We start from the raw sequence: 22,975 nt of genomic DNA on the forward strand, positions 1-22,975 counted from the left end.
TAAGATATATATGCTCCAAAGTCAAACTACAAAATGATAGAGAAATCAAAGTGAAGGTATTCATTTAGTTAAAGCTACGTACTGATATTCAGTTAGGTAAGTAAAAAGAAACCTTACAGATACATTGCTGCAAGCATATTACATATAGTAGCAAATTAACATTGCGTCCTCTTCTTTTATTGCAGCAACCTCCCTATTTGCCATTGCGATAATCTGTGTATATGACAAATGCAAATATGAGTACTGATCGTTAGTAGTATACTAGCCTCAGTAGCCAACTGACCCTCAGTAGCGTATTGTCCCCCAGTAGTATACTAGCATGGGTTCTCCTTTGCTCAGTTCTAGCTTCCGAAAATGGAACATGCAGAAAAAATTTGTCAAAAAAACCCCCAAGTCCTGGCATTGTTCTATCTCTCTCGCTATTACAACAGGCAAACCTAACCAATCCCTAAACCACGGCTCCCAAACGCAACAAACTCCACAAATTACAAAAGAAAACAACTCTAGGGCATGCAAATGCCAACCCTAAAGCTTAGATCCAACCAAAACAAATCAGATTCTCTCCTAATCGAAAATATACCTCTTCTTCAAAGTCATTGTCATTCTCGGTCAGTGCGGCCTCGTCATCAGAGCCGTGGGAGTTGTCCACAGCGGCATCTTCGTTGTCGTGGTCGACGGAGCGAGCGACAACCTCTAGCTCTTCCTTGTCTTCTTCTTCATTGATCGACTCCTCCTCCTCAGAATTGGATAGGGCTTCGTCGGAAGAGACCTGGGGCTTCGTTTTGGGGGTCAGTAGCCTCAGTAGTTCCTCTTTGCCGCCAGATCCTAGATCTGTTGCCTCGCCGCGGGAGCCTCGATTCGTTGCTTTAAAGCCGAAACCTTGCTTTGTTACTTCGCCGCTGAAATGGAGGTTTTGATTTTAGGGAGAAATGGAGGTTTCGATTTTGGGGAGAAATGGATTTGAGAGAGAGAGAGAGAGAGGGCTGATGTATCGTGATACTAGAGTGGTAATTTTCGTAATTCCATAGAAATTTAACTATCCTTTATGTCTTTAATGCAAATGAACATTGACTGCATGGGAACCACATCTCTAGCCTTTGCGCACGGGAAAGAAATATGAGAATTTGTAATTAAAGGTCGTTACCTAAAAAAATAAATTAAAAAAAGCAGAAAATGTGGTAATTGTATGGAGAGTTTCTCTAGAACTTTAACTTCTCTTCTAGACTACTTTTAACTTCTCTTCAGTCTTCACACACATAGTGCTTGGACCTGCTAGTTAATTATAATTCGAAGAAAAAAAAAAAAAGGAAAAAAGAAGAGGCAGCTTCTCACCTAAATACTGGCGGGAACCTGGTCTGTTTTGGCTCTCAACACTCTCTCGCTACTCTCTCGCTCCAAAACCCTCCAAACCCTTCGCCATGAGCAACAATGGCAAAACCCGAAAACGCCCGGCACCGCCGCAGAAGCCGTCGCCGGTGAACCCACCACCGCCCAAGCAGCGCGCCGCGTCTCAAGAAGAAGAGGAATTTCTCGACGAGGACGTCTTCCTCGACGAAACCCTACTCGAGACCGAAGACGACCTCATTCTCCGCGACAGTGAGCAGCGCCAATCCCTCGCCTCCCGCCTCACCAGGTGGGCCCGCCCACCTCTCTCCGATGCCTACAAGTCCGCCTCCAAAAGCATCCGTCAGTTTCCCCAATTTTGAACTGCTTAATCTGTATACAATAATAATTTCCAATTTTTCGGTGTTGTTGATCTTGTGATTTGATTATTTTGTTTCGGGTTTCGGATTTAGTGTTTCAGCAATTGGAGATTGACTATGTGATTGGAGAGAGCAATAGAGAATTGTTGCCTAATTGGTCCGGTCCTGCTGCCATTATCAGAATATTTGGGGTTACAAAGGAAGGTTAGCACCTGCTCGTAATTTCTTTCAATTTCTACTCTTGAAAGCCGAGAAAAGCCGCAATCTTGAATTGATTTTATGCATCACCTTTAGTTTCAGAGATTGCAAAATTATTCGAGGAAGTTATTAGCTTCAACGATGGTTATAATTTTATAACCTGATGAATTTATCTTCTGAGTCTGATAAGTTGTCACATTGTCTTAGGACATAGTGTTTGCTGCCACGTTCATGGATTCGAGCCATATTTCTATATCAACTGCCCTCCAGGGATGGGACATGATGATATTCCTCGGTTTCGTCAGACTCTCGAGGTACTTTGGTTTTTTATTTCTTGAGCATGCTCAGATGTCCTTGTTTTGGTCACTGAGTTGCTATAATTCGTTATGCTTTTTGTGTTTGCTGATGCAATAGGCGAAGATGGGGGAGTCAAACAGGAACAATAAGGCATCAATGTTCATTAGACGTGTTGAAATGGTGTACAAGAGGAATATAATGTATTACCAGCAGCAGGATTCCAATCCCTTTCTCAAAATTGTTGTTTCTTTGCCAACAATGGTGGCCCGCTGCCGGGGTAAAGCTTTATATTCATTACCATTCATAACATGAAGTACTTTACCTGTAGTATATGATCTGTGTTCCTTTAGTTAGGAAAACCTAAAATCAGGGGTGTACATATTGTGGTGGAATGTGACGGACATTGTTACATTATCCTTCTCTTTTGTTTTTTTTGGCAATCGCCAGGCTTGCTTTAAACATGGTTTTTCATTTTTCTGTCAATTTGTTCCAGGTATTCTTGATAAAGGCATACAAATTGATGGTGTTGGTGAGAAGAGCTTCATGACATATGAAAGCAATGTTCTGTTTGCTCTTCGATTCATGATTGATTGCAACATAGTTGGTGGAAATTGGATTGAGGTACCTGCCGGAAAATATAAGACAGCAAAGAGTACATCGTACTGCCAATTAGAGTTCAATTGCCTGTATCCTTACGTATATAAGATATTAGATGTGGTTTGGTGAATAATTTTGCAAATGTTATTTGTGCATTGAGCTTTTTCCTACTTGAAAGATTTTTTCTTGACAACCATTTTCTTAGATATTCAGACGTGATCAGCCATGCTCCTGAAGGTGAATTTTCGAAGATGGCTCCGTTTCGCATTTTAAGCTTTGACATTGAGTGTGCTGGACGCAAAGGTCATTTTCCTGATGCCAAGCATGATCCTGTCATCCAGGTTCCGTACTTTTCATTCTTAGTGAAAACAATTTTGCAACTTGTTTCATGGATTTAAAATAATAATAATTAATAATAATAGTAGTAGTAGTAGTAGTAATAACAACAAACACTAATAATACTGATAACAATAATGATTATTATTATTTTTTATGACAAAAAAGTTGTTTCTGTAATGAGTTGCTACTTCTGAAATAACCTCAAATATTCTACAGGTGGCCAACCTAGTTACTTTGCAGGGAGAGAATCAGCCATTTATTCGTAATGTTATGACTCTTAAGTCATGCTCCCCTATAGCTGGTGCTGATGTGATTTCCTTTGATACAGAAAGAGAAGTCTTGCTGGCTTGGAGGGTAATACTTCTGAATTTACATTTGCTCATTTACTTGATAAGAAAAGGGAAAATACCTTTTACTTTTTATGCGCCTGCCATATTAACAAACTAAAATGGTTCGTTTTTACTCAATATGTTTATGTTACAACTTACAAACATGACTGGCTTCCACCAAAAATAATCTCTAAGTAAATAACATAGCTAGGTTAAATGATAATTGACATGCCGTGATGTTGTTAAGATCTTTGTAATTCTTTTCTTGCCCAAGGTTTGTTTGATTGTGGGAAATAAGAAGGTTTTGTTACAAACTTACAAATATGATTGGCTTCCACTAAATGTAATTTGTAAGTAATTCATTTTGTTGCCAAATGTGGATTTGATTATGAGAAATAAGAAGTTACCCTATCCTCTCTCGTCCGTTCTCTTGCAATGAACGACGATAACTGTTGCTGGTTTACTACTATTCCTGAAATATTGAGCTTGTAGTATGTGGGCCAACCATTAACTTCTATCTTAGCATACTGTTTTTCTTTATCTATTTTTTACATGGTTTTATATGTAAAAGTAATAAATGGACAAAAACCTTTTCACCCTAGTAACAGTAAGGTTGTATGCTGAAAAGGTTTATCAATCTTGATCTAAATTTAAACATTACCAATTGTTCTTATGTATGATTACCTGTGATATTCGTGTAATAAGCAGATTCTTCTTGTAGGACTTAATCCGTGAGGCAGACCCAGATGTCATAATTGGATATAACATCTGTAAATTTGATTTGCCATATCTCATTGAGGTAAGATACACTGAATTTTACTATCCATTTAGAATAACATGGGACAAGACTTAAAAATGAAAATATGCCACTATTTTTGCTTTTGTTTTCCTCATATGAACATGATCAGTTTATCAAAGTGGTGACACTACACAGACTTAAGTAAAACATTTTTACTTAATTCTGATAGAGGTATTTAGTTATTTACTTTCTTCTGTGCCACATTTTACCTATTTGTTATTTTCTTAGTTTCAAATTGAATGATTGAAATTGCCTTATTATTGTTTTTAGGCTTTGTAACTTGTTTTTCTTTCGTGGACTTCTTGTTCCACATTTTGCATTTTACTGAATTTGTAAATAAACTTCCTGTTTCAGTGTTTTGTCTGAAAAAAAAACCCTGTTTTCACTATTGTATATATAATTATATATACAAATGCTTTCATATCATACCTAATAGTCCTTTTACAAATACACTTCATTTTGCCTAGTTCGTATAACGACGGTGGTATCATGTCCTTGTAAAAGTTATCAGTGGACTCACCCCTAAAGCCAAGACATTTCCCAAAGGTGTAGCCCTGTCCAAGTCATCCATTCCTTTTTTTTTTGTTGGAGAGGAGGAGGGGGGGGGGGGGGGGGGGGGGGGTAAGGGTAAGAGAGAATCCTAAGCTTGTCCTTGTAACACCTATATAAAGTATAAATGCTTGTGGCACCATGGCCCTTTTATGATCAATTTTCATTGATTATGTGAACAAATTTGAGCTGTTTGAGCTTTATCATTGTCCCTATTTTTGGTTTATAGAGAGCTGAGACTTTGGGAATACCTGAATTTCCAATACTTGGGCGCATCAGAAACAGCAGGGTTCGGGTCAAAGACACTACTTTTTCTTCAAGGTAATAAGTTGAATTGATTTGGTTTGTGTTACTAGTATTAAAAATATTGGCCACTAAATATTAAATTAATTCAAAAAGGTCCTTGTCATCTTCTCTTTAATTCAATGGGTTTCAGACACTTAGGTTGGATGCTCTAAATACAAGATGAGGTTCTCCCGACATTTACCTTTTTCTTTGTTCTTTTGCACCTGTTTCTACTAGTCTGTATAACTCATTGTGGAAGCCGCTTTGCAGCTTACCAATCCGTTTGTGCTGTCTGAAAATGTTCCTATTTCTCATTCACTTCTATTTCTCATTAACTTCTATTTATGGCTTATTGATGATTTTTTCTTATTATTGTTTTTTAAAATTCCATCGACATAACAAAATTTCCATCAAATTTTATTTTCTCAAGTCTCCAACATGGGGAGGGGTGGAAATATACTGATGACATCTCTGTGTTATGTTTTTACTTTTTAACATGCATCTTGATGGTTTTTAGCCTCAGTGTGACTGTTGAGATGTTTGAAAGCTTTTATGGTGGACACTACTCCATATGAGTTATTTGAATGGGCTTTCAGAAGACACATTGATCTTTAATAAACAAATGTGGAAGTAGAAATGCTCTGGTAGAGAGCGATACAAATTGTTTTCATCTCAATTGTCATATGTTTAGCTGGGAGATACTGCTATATGAAATATTCTTGTTTAAGTGATGCATCATTACTTTGCTTACCATTTCTTACAATTTTACACAAAATGTCCTTGTTTTAAAATAAATTTCTGCTGTTTCCAGAATTAATTTTTACCTGTTAGTATTGGTGTAACAGGCAGATGGGAACCAGGGAAAGTAAAGAAGTAACAATTGAAGGGAGGGTTCAATTTGATATACTCCAGGTTTATGTCTGTCTTGCTAAAATTTAGTTCGTCATTTGTTCTTGAGATTTGCTGCTAGTGGAATGTCATGTAGATTAGGGAATTAAGATATTCTGTTGTCTTTCTTTCCTTGTAGGTTATGCAACGGGATTATAAATTAAGCTCATATTCATTGAATTCTGTCTCAGCACACTTTCTTTCTGAGCAGGTGAGGATTTTGCTCCCATCTAAATATACGAAGTCACTCTTTTTTGCTCTGTATATGTAGAATTTCACTATTTAACCCAAAAAGAACTCTTTGCTGTGTGGCCAAAAATACAAAAAGAACTTTTTACTGTACTAAACTTTCAAATTAGCATTTAAAAAAGTTTCTATTTGTTTCCATTTTTCTAAGTTTTTTATTTTGTGTTTTTCTTTTTACCACTTTTTCAATCTCCAGCTGAAACTAGAGACTCTTAGTATATGTCTGGTAGTTTGTTGCTTTTACTATTTCTATCAATTGGAACGATGGCAAAATCTATGAACATGTGGACAAGTATGGATTAGCATGTAAGGGAAAATATGGGCTTATGGAAGCTTCAATTGGAGAGGTTCTTACCCTGGTATGCTGTCATTCAGAATACCTAAAGGCTGCATGAGAATGGGGATCCTGAAATTCGAATAATATGTTCCAGTTCTTCGCCATGGAAATCTATCTCTGAATGCCAAAGTTCCTTTGCTTGTCTTTGTAAGTTTGGGGTTGGAATGGGGAGACTGAGGTTTTGCGATGAGTTTTCTTCTTTTTATTCTATCCCATTTTCATAACACCTCCATTGCTAGCTTTTTTTTGGGTTCTCTCTCTTCTTTCTGAGGATTTTGGTTTCAGCGGAAACTTGAATCATAAGAAGCTGGAGATCTGACTCAGTTGATGAATACTATATAAGTCATGTTTGTCCGTTCAGGCAGGATAACAGAATTTGGAAGTTGGAGCTATCAGGGGAATCTTCTCTGGCAAATCTTACTGCTGAAATTGCTGGATAATTCTTCTCTCCCCAAGCAATGTAGAAATTGAAATACCCCTTAACTAACCAGAATTAGCTTGAATAGTTGCTCATGACTCATGAGAAAGTGAGAACCCATGACATGGTGCATGGAGGAGACCTAATTACTGTATTTTCTTCTCAGTAGTTTGTCGGGTGCAAACAGCAGATGCAGAATATCTGAACCATTTAATGCGTCACTGACCAATAGGAATAGAGTTCGCTTTTATGGGATAGAGTTCACTTTTGAGTAGCTTTTTGGGTTCGTTTCCTCTTGAGTGTAGGTGACTGGTCGTTTATACTTTTTTTATCTGATCGTCTCTTGTAGTAGTGTTATTCTTTTTTTCTTCTTAAGTTGATTGCAATGTAGGGGCATATTTTGTCAGACGGTACCTTGTTGCTTGTGTTGTACTTCTCTTTCTTTTTAACATATTTTGAGGCTTTAATAAGAAATGTATAGTTTAGCATGTTTAAATGCTGAATCAAGTTATCCTTTGGTATACACTTCCTTAGTTTCCTATGTTTCCCCACTCACAATTCCCAACTTTACCTCTTGCCCATTATTTGACGGCCAAGCTTCCAAAGCTTGCTAGTTAAAACGAGTTCTCAAAAATTGTTTGTCATACCTTATCTATTGCCTGGGAGAAATACGACTAATCAACTCTGAGTTTTGAGTGCCAAATGTCAATCAATTTTCTTTGTATTATGCATTTGATCTTTGTGTGAATGATTTATTTTTTCCTTGATTTCATTTTGTGGCAAGTAATGATTTATGCTGGCTGCTATATTCTTGGCACCATTTGGACAAATTGCAGAAAGAGGACGTCCACCATTCCATAATATCTGATCTTCAGAATGGCAATGCGGAAACTAGGAGGCGACTTGCTGAGTATTGTCTGAAGGTACATATCTGGTTTCATCATATTTTGATTCTTCCACCTTACTCAGATTAGTATTATCAGTTCCTTATGGCTGTTCTGCAGTCTCAGATATATTGCTAGATTGTCTTCGAGCCCGTGACTGTACAATTTACATTTAGACTCTTACAATCTGTTCTTGTGATAAACCTCATGATGAAAGTGATTGTTTATTGTTAAGTTTCTTACTTCCTTTCAAATAAAAGAATTTCTGGTCAATGAAACGGATTGAACAATTCTGTGTTTTTTTTCTCTTTCCTGGAGATTGTACTTCTTACAATGCTACAGTAACTGGGGCTTTCTGCTGAACCCTACAATCTTTAGAAGACAGAAAACAGAAAACAGAACTCTGGAAATTAGCTAGGTAGGTACTGTGAGGGATTTGCAACCCAGACCACTTGGGAGCAAACCATAAGCCTGACCGTCGGACATGGTATCATGACTAGCTTGTTACTGATGTTTTGGCATACAGGTTAAGAGAAGTGTATGGGGAAATTATTTCAGGATTAAGGGGTTTTAGGAAAAGGTAAGCAGATATTGGATGCTGGTCTTATGGCAATGTAGGTGGTTAGGAGGTGCTTGTAAAGAAGATGGAGGGGCTGGTTATTAGAATCATCATTAAGAAGGCATACGACCATTAGTGGAACTATTTTTATTCTGAGGTTTATAGGAATGGTAAAGGTATCGTGGGCCTCTACATAATTTTAGAACTAATTGTGTTGATTTGGATGGAAAGGAATAGATGGGCTTTTCAAGAGTACAGGGCAGAAGTGGAAGAGCTATGGGATAGAGACTAGATTGAAGTTTGGTCTTCTTTTTGGGCATCTGCTTCTACTGTTATTTTAGATTCAAACCTATGTGTTGTCTTATTAGTTTGAAAGCGGCATTGCATTAGGATTTTGTTATATAAATGCAATCTGTAGTCTGAGGTTGACTTCTAATCCATGGTTTATATTGTTAAAAAAATTATTAATAAGGGTTTCTTTTTGGACTTCTAATAAAAGATTATAGATATTGTCTGATGTATCATATCTTGTGCTGCTTATCTAGCAAATGGATGAGAACATATTATCAAATATACATTAAATGAAAGAAAATCAACAGTGAATTATGTAATATATATAATCAGCTTTCCTATTTCACTGCAGGATGCTTACCTCCCACAGAGGATTTTGGACAAACTTATGTTTATTTACAATTATGTAGAGATGGCTCGAGTCACTGGTGTTCCCATCTCATTTCTACTCTCCAGAGGGCAGAGCATCAAGGTTTGTTTAATGTATTCTACATATGTGGAATTGACAATAATAAAATAGCTTAGATACCAGATGTTTGACACATTACCCGACCTTTTTCAGGTGCTTTCTCAACTTCTTAGGAAGGCTAAACAAAAGAACCTTCTCCTTCCAAATGTCAAACAGGCTGGATCTGAACAAGGAACATATGAAGGTGCCACTGTAAGTTCATCATTTTGATTGGATTTCATTTTAGTATATTATGAAAATTGGGAAATACAATGAAAACTGGTTTTGATTTTCTTTTGTTTTAGTATATATTGAAAACTAGGAAGTATAATGAAAGCGGACAAGCAGTCCAAAATAGAAACGATCCTCAAACTGGAAGAGACACAAAACACCAATCATCTAAATCCAAAATAGACTAAGAAGCAATAACCAAGTTTTAGTTTTATTAAATTCACATCTATTTCGGTGGTATTCAGCTACTTATCCTTGGTCCCCATGAGGAGGGGTTGTTGGGTTAGATGAGTGAGATAGATTAGTGATGCAGTATCTTACTCTATTTTTGCTTTGTTCTTCTATTTTATTTTTCTTTTATTTTTAATAGGAATGGTGCATCATCATATAATATCGATACTATGATAATTTTGTATTTTGTCTCTTTACTAGGTTACAGGTGCACCACTTGTCCACTGTAGGATAATTTTATATTTTACTGATTTTATTTTAAATGATTTCTTCGTTTATTAGCAAAATAAGTAAATGAATAAATGAGCTTTGTCATTTTGAAGTTCAGTACATATGTGTAGGGGAAATATTATGCCGATTACTTGTACTAGTTTACTACTAGAGTCATTGTTATGACTATTAGTTTCTTAAACGGAAACATCAGATATAGATTATGTTTGTTTAAATGCTGTTCCCTCCCACATTTGGTACATTGAGATTTTGGTCAATTATTTCAAGTCAATGTTAGATATGGAGGTGAATGTTAGGCAACTTGGAACATGGTACATATGTAGATGTACAATAGTCGAATGATCTCATCAAATCTTCAAATGTGATGAAAATTTTCTGGAGTGCTATAAGCCTATAAGTATATCTAAGTGAAGTTACATTTGGTTACAACTTAAGAAAACGTAATTTTATTGCTTTCTTCTCAGTGCACAAGTCACAAGTTTCATATTCAAAGTATAAATTATGTGTCTTAACCTGGCACTTACTGTTTCTGATTTGTTCATTCTTTTCTATGCATTTGATCCCTTTTACAGTTATACTGACTTTGAATGGTATCAGATGTTGTATGAGTTTTCATATTTATATTTCACAAAATCCAGGTTTTGGAAGCAAAGGCAGGATTTTATGAAAAGCCAATTGCAACTTTGGATTTTGCATCCCTGTACCCCTCAATCATGATGGCTTATAATCTATGCTATTGCACCCTGGTAATGCTTCTTATATTTTTTATCCATTTTCTTCTGTATTTTTTGGAGTGGATTTTATTTTCTGACATCAAATAGGCTTGAACTAAAATTAAAATTGTTCTCTTTCTGAAGGTCCGATCTGAAGATGTACGCAAACTCAGCCTTCCTCCAGAATGTGTGAACAAAACTCCATCTGGAGAAACATTTGTTAAACCGAATTTGCAAAAGGTGATTGGCTTTTAAAATGTTAATGATTGTGTGTTCTTGTCTTCGAAGATTCCAAGCTCTTGTTTGTTTGTTTTCCTTTTGAGAATAACACATTTCAATGTTTCTTCATCATGATGTGCTTTTAGGGAATTCTTCCTGAAATTCTTGAAGAACTAATAGCTGCTCGGAAGAGAGCAAAAGCGGATTTGAAGGTATGATGCCTCTTCTTATTTTAGGCTGTTGCTAAATATTTTAAAATAAAGAACTTCTGAAGATGATAATCTTTCTTTTATTTTTAGCTTAGACATCTGTATTAACCCTTTCCTGCATGCCACTATATAAATTTTATTTTTAAATCCTAGGAAGCAAAGGATCCACTTGAGAAGGCAGTGCTAGATGGTCGACAATTGGCCTTAAAGGTATACTCCGAACTGTTAAAACTTATTATCATTCTTAAAATAGATTTTTCATGAAAAGTATGTATATATACGTCTGTTCGTCCAGATAAGTGCAAATTCCGTATATGGGTTTACCGGAGCTACAATTGGTCAGTTACCATGTTTGGAGATATCATCAAGTGTCACGAGCTATGGTATATATCTTAAACAAAATGATTGACTGATCATCATATTGCTGAATTGATATTCTTCATTGAACCGTGCCTGATCTTGAGATTTGGTTGTCTTGTAAAGGTCGACAGATGATTGAGCACACAAAAAACCTTGTAAAAGAAAAATTTACTACTCTTGGAGGCTATGAACATAATGCCGAGGTATGTCATCTCACTTTTCTTTTAATAATGGGTGTGCAATCATTTAAAACTGGTTTAACATCTGTTGTTGAACTTTTTTATGTTCTTTGGTGTTGTAAGCATTTCTTATGTTTGACCATTGAGGGTATTTTTGTCTTAGCCATATAAATAGTTCTAATTTACATATATTTTCTTGGTCTCGCATTGTGTTTAACACTTAAAACCATGTTATAAAGGTTAAATCCTATTTGGAAAGAGGGTTGAAGTAGCTGATACACTTATCATTTTATTGAGATTTTCATTTTGAATAGTTGGAAGATTTTTGATGTACAGGTGAACAGATTTTTACTTTATTCAAATGTGCATATAGTTCATATCTTTACTGAAACATTTATACGAATAAATCAATGAATTTATTTTATTTTAATTTTCTTTTGCATATTACTTGTTTTTTCATACTCAATCTTTATCTCTTCTTGATATTTGTTATTGTCTTAGGTAATATATGGGGACACAGATTCAGTTATGGTGCAATTCGGTGTAAGTACTGTTGAAGCAGCAATGAAATTGGGAAGAGAAGCTGCTGATGCTATCAGTGCCACGTTCACAAAGGTGCGAGTTTATGTCACTTGATTTCAATAGTATGCTGTACTCAGTCTCACACACTGCTAATTTATAGATACCTGATGGATACCCACAGTCAGATACATACATAACGTTCTGGGGAAGATTTTTTTTCACAGTTTCTATTTTCTAATTTTTATTTTGGGTATTTTTGTCTTGAAGCCTATCAAACTCGAGTTTGAGAAAGTTTATTATCCATATCTTCTGATTAGCAAGAAGAGATATGCTGGTTTGTTTTGGACAAATCCAGAGAAGTTCGACAAAATGGATACTAAAGGTTAATCAGAATTCTCTACCTCTTTTTTTAGTAAGTGTCTTTTTGAATGTACCACTAATCCATGATCCATAATGGCAGGCATTGAAACAGTACGAAGAGACAATTGCTTATTGGTAAAAAACCTGGTAAATGAGTGCTTGCACAAAATACTGATTGACAGAGATATTCCTGGGGCAGTCCAGTTTGTCAAGAACACCATATCTGATCTTCTTATGAACCGCATGGATTTGTCACTCTTGGTTATCACTAAGGTAGGACAATGTTAAGTATAAATAATGGCTTACACTGCCATTACACTGTCTTAGTATTTGAAGATTTTTAACATATAATTTTGCAGGGTCTGTCAAAAACTGGGGAGGATTATGGAGTAAAGGCAGCTCATGTTGAACTTGCTGAGCGTATGCGCAAGGTATGGAAGTATTGCCTTAGTTTGTTCTATAATTGTTTCATTGTTCTTTTGGGGTGAAAGCATCCTAGGTTCCTAGCGCCCAATATAGTAGGTGTAACTTTTGGGTCTAGCTGATGAGCTCAAGAGACTCATGCCTGGCCTTTAGGCAGGTTAAAGAATGCTTTTAACTTAAAGCGGAGTGTATGACAGACCTTAGCCCAACCCTCTCCTAGTAGCATTATAATCCTGCTACTGTGACTATGCTAGACACGCTCAATTAGGTGAAAATTTTGAATTAGTCATGTTACCTTGAAATTGTATGGGGTATAGTCTAAGGAGGGGTTGGTTTCGTGGACAGGTGGCTCATGCTTGATCTTTCAACCTTTTTGATCAAGATTCAGCAGTAGACTCTAATGTGGTAAATAGCTTTCACCAGATTCTAGGATTTCAGCCACTCTACTTGGTTTTCTAAAGATAGAAATGTAATTTGTAGGGAATATTCTAAGAGTACCATTGCTTTAAGGTCTTCTAGTCCCTCTTTCACTGACTTTCCCTCTGTTTCAAAACTTTAAGACCTGTTCCTTTCTTGAAATGCCTAGTAACTGTGCTAATCTCCAATCTTCCGTTCCTTTTACACATTTAAGTCACTATTTATATAAAGCACTTGTTGAGCTGATTAACCATTCTCATGCTCTCTCACTTGTCGAGCATTTTTGAAAGTTTATTCATATTAGTTCTATATTTTTGGTATGTTAAGTTATTCTACTGTAGATATTGAAATGACCTCAACTATTGGTGATAAAATGATGTAATAATTTTTTTTTATTGATATCCCTATGATCTTCTTTCAAAATAAAATTAGGAGATTGCGTATATTGAACGCGCACTCTCAGACTCGTGGTTTGCTGTATTGCCCTCAAACCTGCAATTTAGTTCTCCTAGGAAAAAAATAATAATAAAGAAGAAGAAGAAAACAACCTGCGACTTAGTGACCTGACTTTATCATATTCCTGACTCTGCCACTGCCCCTAGCCAAGGACTCCCTGAACCTATTTGGTACATTGATAGCCACCATAACTCTTTTGGAATGTTTACTCCCTACATTGATGGCAACAACATGCCTCATTCCTGATAAAGTTTTTCTGGTTACCACTATTCCGTCAAGCTTAAGCTGTTAGGATATGGGCCAACGGTTGTGTTATAATCTCTCCAGCTCACATGTAGGTCTCTATATTAGAGCTCAACACATAGAACTCGTTTAGAGTTTCAGGGATATGAATTAAAATCTTCTGCTCTGGTACTGTGACAAAGTTTGTGGGTAGCAAAGGCTTAAGCTGTTATGATGTGGGGCACTAATTAAACACCTTTGAATTTGATAACAATAATCATCTTCAAATTGAAGAGGACTTATGCAACATCTGAGTATGTTTCCTACCCCCTCAAATATTTCAAATCCCTTGTAATGATTGGATGAATAAGAATGCTGTCTCATGTATAATGCACTGTAATATGTTGTGTATCAAATGAGGCTGGTAATGATGGTCCTGCCTTCGTTTTACATTTTTATGTGATGTTCCTTGTAAAATGCTGACAGCTTCTTGACTCTGAAACAAGTTATTCCTTCTCTTATCAACTCTTGCTCATTTTCATTTGTCAGCGAGATGCTGCCACTGCTCCAACGGTTGGGGATCGAGTACCATATGTCATTATCAAAGCTGCAAAAGGTGCCAAGGTAATCCTTCTGTAGATTGCTCTTTTCTTTTCACTGCATATGCTTTAGGCTTTGGCTATCAATCTTAATCAGCATATGATAATCAGGCTTATGAGAGGTCAGAGGACCCCATCTATGTGCTCGAGAATAACATTCCTATAGACCCTCAATATTATCTTGAAAACCAAATCAGCAAGGTAAATTGGTTTAATAGTGTTTTCAATTTGCAAGTTTAGTCGGTTTGAACTGTTGGACTCTTCATATTTTTTAATAGTCTAATATTACAATATTCTTTTGATTATTTACAGCCACTCTTAAGAATTTTTGAGCCTATTTTGAAGAATGCCAGCTCGGAACTTCTCCATGGAAGTCATACAAGATCTATTTCAATGCCTACTCCCTCCAACAGTGGCATAATGAGATTTGCAAAGAAACAACTCACTTGCCTTGGTTGTAAAACTCCAATTAGGTACCATTTGCAGATTTTTCGTATTCCTAAAATTGATTGCTTTCATCTGCAGGCCTGCTGAAGAGAAAAAATGACCTTAAGTTTACTTAAAAGGATTTAGTTGTAGCCACTTGCTTATTTCTAATTAGCAATCTCACAAGTTTGATAAATCTTAGGCTGGACACATTATGGTGGCAGTATTCTTTGGCCCCAAAGTCTTATCAATATAAAAGATGCCTGCAATTAATTCATTAAATCATTTTGTTAGTAAGATTGCAAGACTAGAAAGCTATGTCGGAAGGGCACAGACATGAAGTGTTTCAAATGTTTCTTTTGATTCCAGAAATCCCCCAAACTTGGTTCGCGGACCTGGCCTCAAAATTGGGTCTCCTGCCTGACCCTACAATCCTTTTTTTTTTTGAAAAGAAACATCTCTTTATTGAAAAAGATAAAAACAAAAATACACAGAGGCGGACAAGGAGTCCGCTATAGAGATCAATGACAGCTAGGGAAAAAATTTAGCATGACGACTAAAAGAACAATCACAACTTAGGGTCTTAAACTACAGCTGCTTGCCAATTAAGAATAATAGAGGAAAGACTATAATCCTTGAATTCCTTAGAAATAGAAGCCCATAAGGAAGCCCAGAATTTGACTCTCTCCCACATGTCTTCCCTCTCCAAACCTCCATAGTTCTCAAAAATTCTTCTGTTCCTTTCCAACCAGACAACCCAACAAACAGCTAGCACCCCACATCCCCAAAGGGTTTTGGCCTTTTTCCCTTTACCAAAAGCTAAAGGTTTTTCTCTTAGCAAATCGCTTCTCTGTAATGGAGTTGTCCAGTCCACTCTTGCCTCCCTAAAAAGCTTTTTCCATAAGGAAATAGTCACTTCACAATGCACAAAGACGTGATCAGCACTTTCCCCATGGTTCCTGCATAAAATGCACCAGTGAGGAGAAAAACAACTTCCCGGTCTTTTCTTTTGAAGGACATCACAAGTATTCGTCTTCCCCAATACCACAAGCCACCCCAAAATCTTCACCTTTGTAGGGACCTTGACGTTCCAAATAAACTTTGCAGGATCAAAGATTGGATCTGAAGCACCACTAGTTAAAAAGATATGAAAAGATTTGCAAGAGAAAATCCCATTAGGTTCAAGCTTCCACCTCCTTTCATCTGGCTTGGACTCCTGCAATCTGACAATTTCTAATTTAGCCATCAATGAGGCACACTCTTCAATCTCTTAGTCGTTTAAGTTTCTCCTGAACCCAAAGTCCCAGCTCATCGGAAAGGTGAGAGGGGTAGCTAACCTTTCCACCAGAAAGTTAGTGTGAGTTGATAGTCTGAACAACCTTGGAAAGTAGAATTTCAATGGTTGATCCTCTAGCCAAGAGTCTTCCCAAAACCTCACTCTTTTGCCATTGCCTACAAATAGCTTATGACAAAGGGAATATTTGCTAATTCCTGTTGAAATATCCTTCCAAGGACTTCTACTTGAACCACCCGATATTGGCTTTGTGTCCCACCCATTCGCATCATAACCATATTTGCTCCTTATTACAGCATGCCATAAGGACTCCCTCTCCAAAGGGAATCTCCAAAGCCATTTTCCTAGAAAGGACTTATTTCTTGCCATAAGGTTCCCAATTCCCAGCCCTCCTCTTTCTTTGCTTTTCGACACTAACTCCCATCGAACTAGATGATTTTTCTTACCCTCTGCGACTCCATTCCAAAAGAAATTTTTCAAGAGAGATTCTAACCTCTTTGCCACTCCCACCGGAATTTGGAATAAAGATAAGTAGTATGTTGGGAGGCTATTCAGAACTGCTTGAATCAGTGTCAGCCTACCACCTCTTGAAAGAAAAGCTCTTCTCCAACCTTCCAATCTCTTCTCAATTTTCTCTACAACCGGGTTCCAAAACGAAGCTTGCTTTGGGTTACCGCCTAAGGGCAGACCCAGGTATTTCATAGGCCAAACTCCAGTCTCATAGCCTTGTTCAGCAGCCAACCATTCTAGTCTCCCATCCTCAGTGTTAATACCAGCTACAGAACACTTTGATTTATTGATTTTCAGTCCTGACAACACAGAGAAGCTTTCTAGTACCATGTTTAGATTCTTCCAATTCTGGTCATCGTCCTTCAAAAAGAAAATTGTATCATCAGCAAATTGTAGATGGGTGATTTCAATCTCTTCCCTCCCGACTACCAAGCCTTCGATTAGTCTACAATCTCTTGCTCTCTCCACAAGTCTACTCAGGACGTCCACCACTATGGTAAAGAGAAAGGGAGATAAGGGGTCACCCTGCCTTAATCCCCGGGAAGCACTGAATTTTCCTCTTGGTCTCCCATTTATCAGAACAGAAAAGTTTGCTGATCTCAGACAGCCCCCTATCCATTTTCTCCATCTATCTCCAAAACCTTTGTTCTCCAAAACATAGTCCAGAAAGTTCCACTGTACGTGATCATACGCTTTCTCGAAGTCAATTTTGAATAGCAGCCCCTCTTTCTTCTTCTTCCTTGTCTCATCGACCACTTCATTAGCCACCAAAACTGCATCTAATATTTGTCTCCCTTTTATGAAAGCACCTTGGGCGCCAGAAATGGTGTCACTTAACACCTCCCTCAATCTCCAAGCTAACACCTTTGCAATAATTTTGTACAAGCATGTTATCAAGCTTATAGGCCTGTAGTCCCCCACTTTTAGAGAATTTGCTTTCTTTGGTATAAGGCAAATGTATGTCTCATTCGTCACCTTATTCACAACACCGTTTGTGTGAAATTCTGCCATAACCTCTAGTACATCACTTTTGACAACTTCCCAATTTCTTTGTAGAGCCGCAAACGAAAAGCCATCTGGACCCGGAGATTTATTTGAGTCGCATACAAAAACTGCTCTTTTAACTTCTTCTTCTTCAAATGGTCTCTCCAACCATCTTGCCTTCTCTTCGTTTATTGGACTCCAATGGAGTCCCTCAATGCCGAAGCTCACTTCCTCTTTGCTGCAATAGAGATTCTTGTAAAACCGGATAATCTCTTCCTCTATCAAAGCTTCTTCTTCCACTACCCTGCCGTTCTTTAATTCCAACTTTTCAATAATATTTCTCTTTCTTCTGCCATTGACTAGCTTGTGAAAGAACTTTGTGTTGTTGTCTCCTTCTTTGGCCCATGCTAACTTAGCTCTTTGCCTCCAGAAAATCTCATCGCTCAAGGCTATTTCCTCCAATCGCCCTCTTAACACTTCCCTCTCCCTTTTTTTGACCGCACATATACCTGCATTCCTCTCTTCCTCATCCAGCTCGTTTATTCTTGCTTCCGCGACTGTCCTTTCTTTTCCAATATCACCAAAGGTCTCTTGGCTCCATGTCTTTAATTTTCCTTTTACATTCTTGAGCTTTCTCATGAATCTAAAGCCATTCCAGCCAACACAGTTTCCTTCATCCCACCACTTTTTGAAGTTTTCTTTGAATGAAGGATGTTGCAGCCACATGTTTTCAAATCTGAAAGGTGTAGGGAAACTCTAGTAGCTAGATAGATACCGTGACAGGGTTCTAACTCCAGACCACACGGGGGCAAACCATAAAACTTGACCATTCTTACTAACCCCTCACTTATGTTGTGGAGTAGTTTTAGAATTGAAATTTTTGATGGTTAAAACTTGCTTGAGTACTTTCAAGCACACCAAGAAGCATGGGATCTTGCTTCTGAAATGCATTTTTAACCTAATTCAGCATCAGAAACACAGCCTCCATGGATAGTCCCCTAAAGCATTGGAGACAGCAATGTCATTATAGCACATAGGTTAACCACAGCATCTTTGTGAAGTTGGATTTGGCTCCATTTCTAGGATCTAAACTTTATCAAACTTTCTGTTAAGATATTAGGTGTTAAGGTCCATTTTACCATGTTTGTCTGAAAGTTTACCATGAGAGGTTAAGTTTGCTGTTTCACAATAATACATGCATCAGTGGCAACTAACTTAGGGGGTCAACTCTATTTGAAGCATATTCTGGGCTACAGTACATGCGTGCTTGATATTGTTGGTGGACGTACTAAACGAATCAGTTTTAGACACGTTATTCTTGCATCTTGGAGGTTTAGCGATTGTAAAATTTTTGTAGGGTATGGATTTGGTAGTGCCCATGTGTGCCTCTTTAAATTTTCTGCTGTAAAGATCTAATACCATTCCCTTTCACCAGCAATTCAGACAGAACGCTGTGCTCACACTGTAAGGGAAGAGAAGCTGAACTTTACTGCAAAACTGTGGCTCATGGTATGCATTTTGGACTCAAAAGTTTTGTTTAGTTAAAGTATCTCTCCTCAGAAAAAGAACAGAAAATGACAATTTCTGACTTGTATTCTATGCTTATATGCTAAATTGAATCGACATTCCTCCACATTTGGATAGTACTAATTGCTTGATGGATTGAAAAATTATGGATTTTGTAATGGTTGCAGTTTCTGAGCTGGAGACTCTTTTTGCACGTTTATGGACACAGTGCCAGGAGTGCCAAGGTTCACTTCATCAAGATGTGCTCTGCACAAGGTTGGCCAATTTCATCCATTCGAGTGACTTCCGCTGCTCCGTTATTAGTTCCCTGTTGGGAATTGCTTAGTTGTTTGGATATTGGCTTTCTTTCAAATAGAAGTAAAAAAAAAAAAAAACACACACACACACACACACACAAAACATATGCTAATCATCTCATGCATTTGGAGTTGTAATATGCAATACAATCTACATCCAACTCTGTTTAGCTGTCGTCACATGCGATCATTTTACTTCTGCAATGTGTCTCTCAGCATGCATTTGTATTAACATATGCTATGCTTTTTTCCAGTCGGGATTGCCCTATATTTTACAGGAGAAAGAAGGCACAAAAAGACATGGGTGAAGCTAAAGTGCAATTAGACCGGTGGAACTTCTGAGATTTGCCTGAAAGAGTTCATGGGCAAGATATATATTATACTTGCAAAAGATGAATATCTCATGGGCAAGATTATTCCTCCTTGTTGAGTATGGCAGATTTTGGTCCATTCTGCTGCAAAGGAAATTGTGAGTGAAGAACTGAAACCAAAGATGATGTGGAACCAGGAACAACTTTTGAAGATCTCAACATTTTCGTTTAACTAGTATCTCAATATGGAATGCATGAATGCCATTCAATGCATCTTCTTTAGCTGAGAAGGTGACCAGTCTCGATGCTTTCTAATTTGCTCCTTTGTACCAACTTGCCACTAATTCTATATCTATATAGTTTTCTAGTTGTATTTTAATAGGGTTTTCAGTTTGTCCACCTTTTCTAGAAGTTTCCTGTTGTAGATATGTTTATGCATCACTGGTTCAGTTCGGCTATCTCTGTCGCTTGAAATCTCTACTGTCATGGCCCAAAACAAAAGTTTCTTTTATTGTTGTCTTTCTTCTAGTATAATTAAAGGAGCACAATGTTTTTAAATGTAATGGTACGTGAATTACCCATTAGGGGATCTGTATTGTGTCATTCTGGCCTGAACTATTTATATGAAATCGATTATTATAAAAAAAAAAAAATACTCGTAAGTGTCACTTTAAAACTTTAGTTAGCTATAATGCCATCTATGTTCAAATAAATTCAGAATATGTATCTACTTTGCCCAGTTGCTGCATCTGCCCAGTTGGCTGCCCTGCCCACTTCCAGCCTAGCCCAGTCACTGGCCACCACAGCCCCTTAGCGCCCCCAGCTCGCTTGCAGCCTCCAGCACCGACGCAGTAGCTCCGCCTTGAACCAGAAAACCAGAAAGAAAAAAAACCCAGAAAAGGGATAAGACGTCTTCGGCCAAGAGGATGGGAAGAAAGAGGAAGGGAAGAAAGAAAAAGAGACGGGGCCCAGTGTCAGAAAATGAAAAAAAAACAGAAAGCTTGTGGTCCACTGCAGAAGAAGAAGAGAAAAAACAAAAGGCCCCGCAGCCCATGTGCTCCCAGAAAAAGAAAGAAAGAAAGAAAAGGGCAGGAAGCCCACGCCGCGGAAGAAGAAAGAAAGAAAAAAAAAAGGGCAGAAAGCGTGCCCAGAAGAAGAAAAAGAAAGAGAGAAAAAAGGAAGTTAAAGTCAACTTTTGGTCAAAACATAGAAAAAAGGTAATTTTTCTTTTAGTTTAACACTTTTGCTTTCGTAATTTCAATTGAAAACACCATTCTACTATCCCTTTTTTTTCATCATAGGGGAGGCCTAATTAAGCCGAACTGTGGGGTTTCGTGCTCACTCCAAACTTGGAGCTTGTAGAGTCCTCCAAACTTAGAGTTTGTTGAGAAGAAATGATCGACCACAAACATCATTGTTTTGATCTAATCCAATTCCTCTTGGAATCGAATTTCTTGGAAGCGACTACGCTCGGAAATTCCTAATTTCTTGGAAACGATTACGCTCAGAAATTTTTATATGTTTTCGTGGTAGCCTTTTACGCTCCTAAACTAACCCTAATTTCTTGTTCTTTTTCAGGATGAGTAACCTGAACAAATTGGACTTTGCTCTATTAGGAACAACTGGCTCTGGATATCACAGGTGGGTTCGTGATGTCTGCCAGCATCTCAAGGTTGATAGAATCTTGGAGACGATTCTCGAACCTAGCCAGGACGTGCTAACTGTTGAGCAAGCTCAAGTTTTGGAAGCAAATAGAGCAGCTTTAGAGGCAAATAAGGCGAAAGCCATCATCCGAATGACTCGTCATATGGATGATTCGCTCAAGTACGAGTGTATGAATGAAAAAGACCCCAGAAGGCTTTGGGTCTCACTCGAAGAAAGATTTGGCAATGTCCGTGACTCCCTCCTTCTTGACCTAGAAGTGAGATGGCATAGCCTCTGCTTCTGTGATTTCAAGTCAGTTCTTGACTACAACTCGGAAGCACTTCGCTTTAAATCCTTAATGGAATTATGTGGTCAAGAGAGTATAGATGCGATGTTGATTGAGAAAACTCTCTCTACCTTCACTGTATCTACTTTGATGGTTGCAAAGAACTATCGAATTGATGTTACTGCAAGACGGATCACAAGATTTCATGAGCTTATTGGAGCTATGAATGTCGCTAAAAAGCATGACAACATCTTTGTGAAGAACTATAATTCGAGATCTGTGAAAACAGAGCATATTTAGGAATCCAATTATAGTCGCGCCCCTAAGAGAGGGCGCCAAGAGCGAAACCCTAATCTTAGGGATACTTTTGGACGTTCTGGTCCATATAATCGCTCTATTTAGGAAGGTAACCGCCAGAATAGGCGAACACGGAACCGAAGAGATCAACGTGGAAAGAGAGAGGGAGACAACGCCTCTGGCCATGATGGTGGCACCACCAACACTAAGAGCCATCTAAATGATGCTTTCAAAGCACCTCAATCAATGGAGTTTGAGCAAAGAGATGTATGTTCTCGATGTGGAGTATCCGGTTATTGGGTACACATTTGTAGAGCTCGTGAAGAAATTGTCACCGCCTACAAAGCATATTGTGAAGCAAGAGAAGCTCACTATGTGGAACAAGAAGATCAAGAAGATCAAGAAGATGATCTAGAGTGAAGGGTTAAAGACTACAAATCTAGCTGGGATCAATAGATCGTTAATTCTGTTTAAGTCTTTATTTTTCTAAGAGATGTAATAGGCAATTGCCATATATTTTTGCAGTAAATGCCAATGGTTTAGCCATTCTTCAAAGTAACCCAAATTAAGTGTGATGTCTAGGAAGGTTATGAGATTAGTGGTACTTAAGTGAGCCTTGCTCCACCGACATCTCTCTACTCACCTGGTCACATTTATTTTGGAATTACTGAAAGAAGTTAGACGACTACCATTGTTTTGCATTAGCTATCATTTTGGATTAGATTTTCTTTGGTCAAAGAGACAATGATGTAACTCCTTTGGCTTATGAATAAAATTTTGAGTTCTTTTCATTATGACTCCATTTTGATTATGAGCATATGATTTTGTGACTATGATGGCTGGGCCATCAGTATTAATTTG

At 37.6% G+C, this 22,975-nt stretch overlaps 1 protein-coding gene across 3 annotated transcripts; it reads left to right on the forward strand.

Moving 5' to 3' along the window:
• The first annotated feature begins 1,321 nt into the window (after positions 1-1,321).
• LOC112187222 (DNA polymerase delta catalytic subunit) lies at positions 1,322-21,054 on the forward strand. Of its 3 annotated transcripts, XR_005806289.1 has the most exons (31): positions 1,326-1,686; positions 1,797-1,907; positions 2,109-2,215; positions 2,316-2,475; positions 2,692-2,884; positions 3,001-3,136; positions 3,351-3,488; positions 4,185-4,262; positions 5,041-5,132; positions 5,942-6,008; positions 6,124-6,195; positions 7,822-7,908; positions 9,072-9,191; positions 9,282-9,380; positions 10,499-10,606; positions 10,718-10,813; positions 10,939-11,004; positions 11,155-11,211; positions 11,297-11,384; positions 11,485-11,564; positions 12,042-12,155; positions 12,330-12,444; positions 12,523-12,695; positions 12,782-12,853; positions 14,490-14,564; positions 14,651-14,740; positions 14,852-15,012; positions 19,189-19,262; positions 19,448-19,535; positions 19,831-20,178; positions 20,628-21,054. XR_005806289.1 is itself a non-coding variant. In XM_024325918.2 (30 exons), the coding sequence occupies exons 1-30, from the start codon at positions 1,419-1,421 to the stop codon at positions 19,916-19,918; spliced, it is 3,273 nt and encodes a 1,090-aa protein (XP_024181686.1). In that variant the 5' UTR covers positions 1,326-1,418; the 3' UTR covers positions 19,919-20,478. The 3 variants fall into 3 exon arrangements, 2 of the variants coding, with proteins under 2 accessions (XP_040370255.1, XP_024181686.1); XM_024325918.2 differs by lacking the exon at positions 20,628-21,054 and having other exon boundaries at positions 19,831-20,478; XM_040514321.1 differs by lacking the exons at positions 14,490-14,564; positions 14,651-14,740; positions 14,852-15,012; ... (2 more) ...; positions 19,831-20,178; positions 20,628-21,054 and adding an exon at positions 13,191-13,250 and having other exon boundaries at positions 1,322-1,686.
• Positions 21,055-22,975: the final 1,921 nt, after the last annotated feature.

The sequence above is a fragment of the Rosa chinensis genome, chromosome 2 (assembly GCF_002994745.2).
Source record: "Rosa chinensis cultivar Old Blush chromosome 2, RchiOBHm-V2, whole genome shotgun sequence".
In the NCBI taxonomy this organism is placed as follows: Eukaryota; Viridiplantae; Streptophyta; class Magnoliopsida; order Rosales; family Rosaceae; genus Rosa; species Rosa chinensis.

What these genes read in the sequence shown, in the direction of transcription:
- LOC112187222 (XM_024325918.2), top strand. Translation starts at nt 1,419, where the DNA reads ATGAGCAACAATGGCAAAACCCGAAAACGCCCGGCACCGCCGCAGAAG. An exon ending in AAGTCTTGCTGGCTTGGAGG is followed by an intron (nt 3,489 to 4,184) that starts GTAATACTTCTG and finishes TTCTTCTTGTAG; the next exon opens with GACTTAATCCGTGAGGCAGA. An exon ending in TTAAACCGAATTTGCAAAAG is followed by an intron (nt 10,814 to 10,938) that starts GTGATTGGCTTT and finishes ATGTGCTTTTAG; the next exon opens with GGAATTCTTCCTGAAATTCT.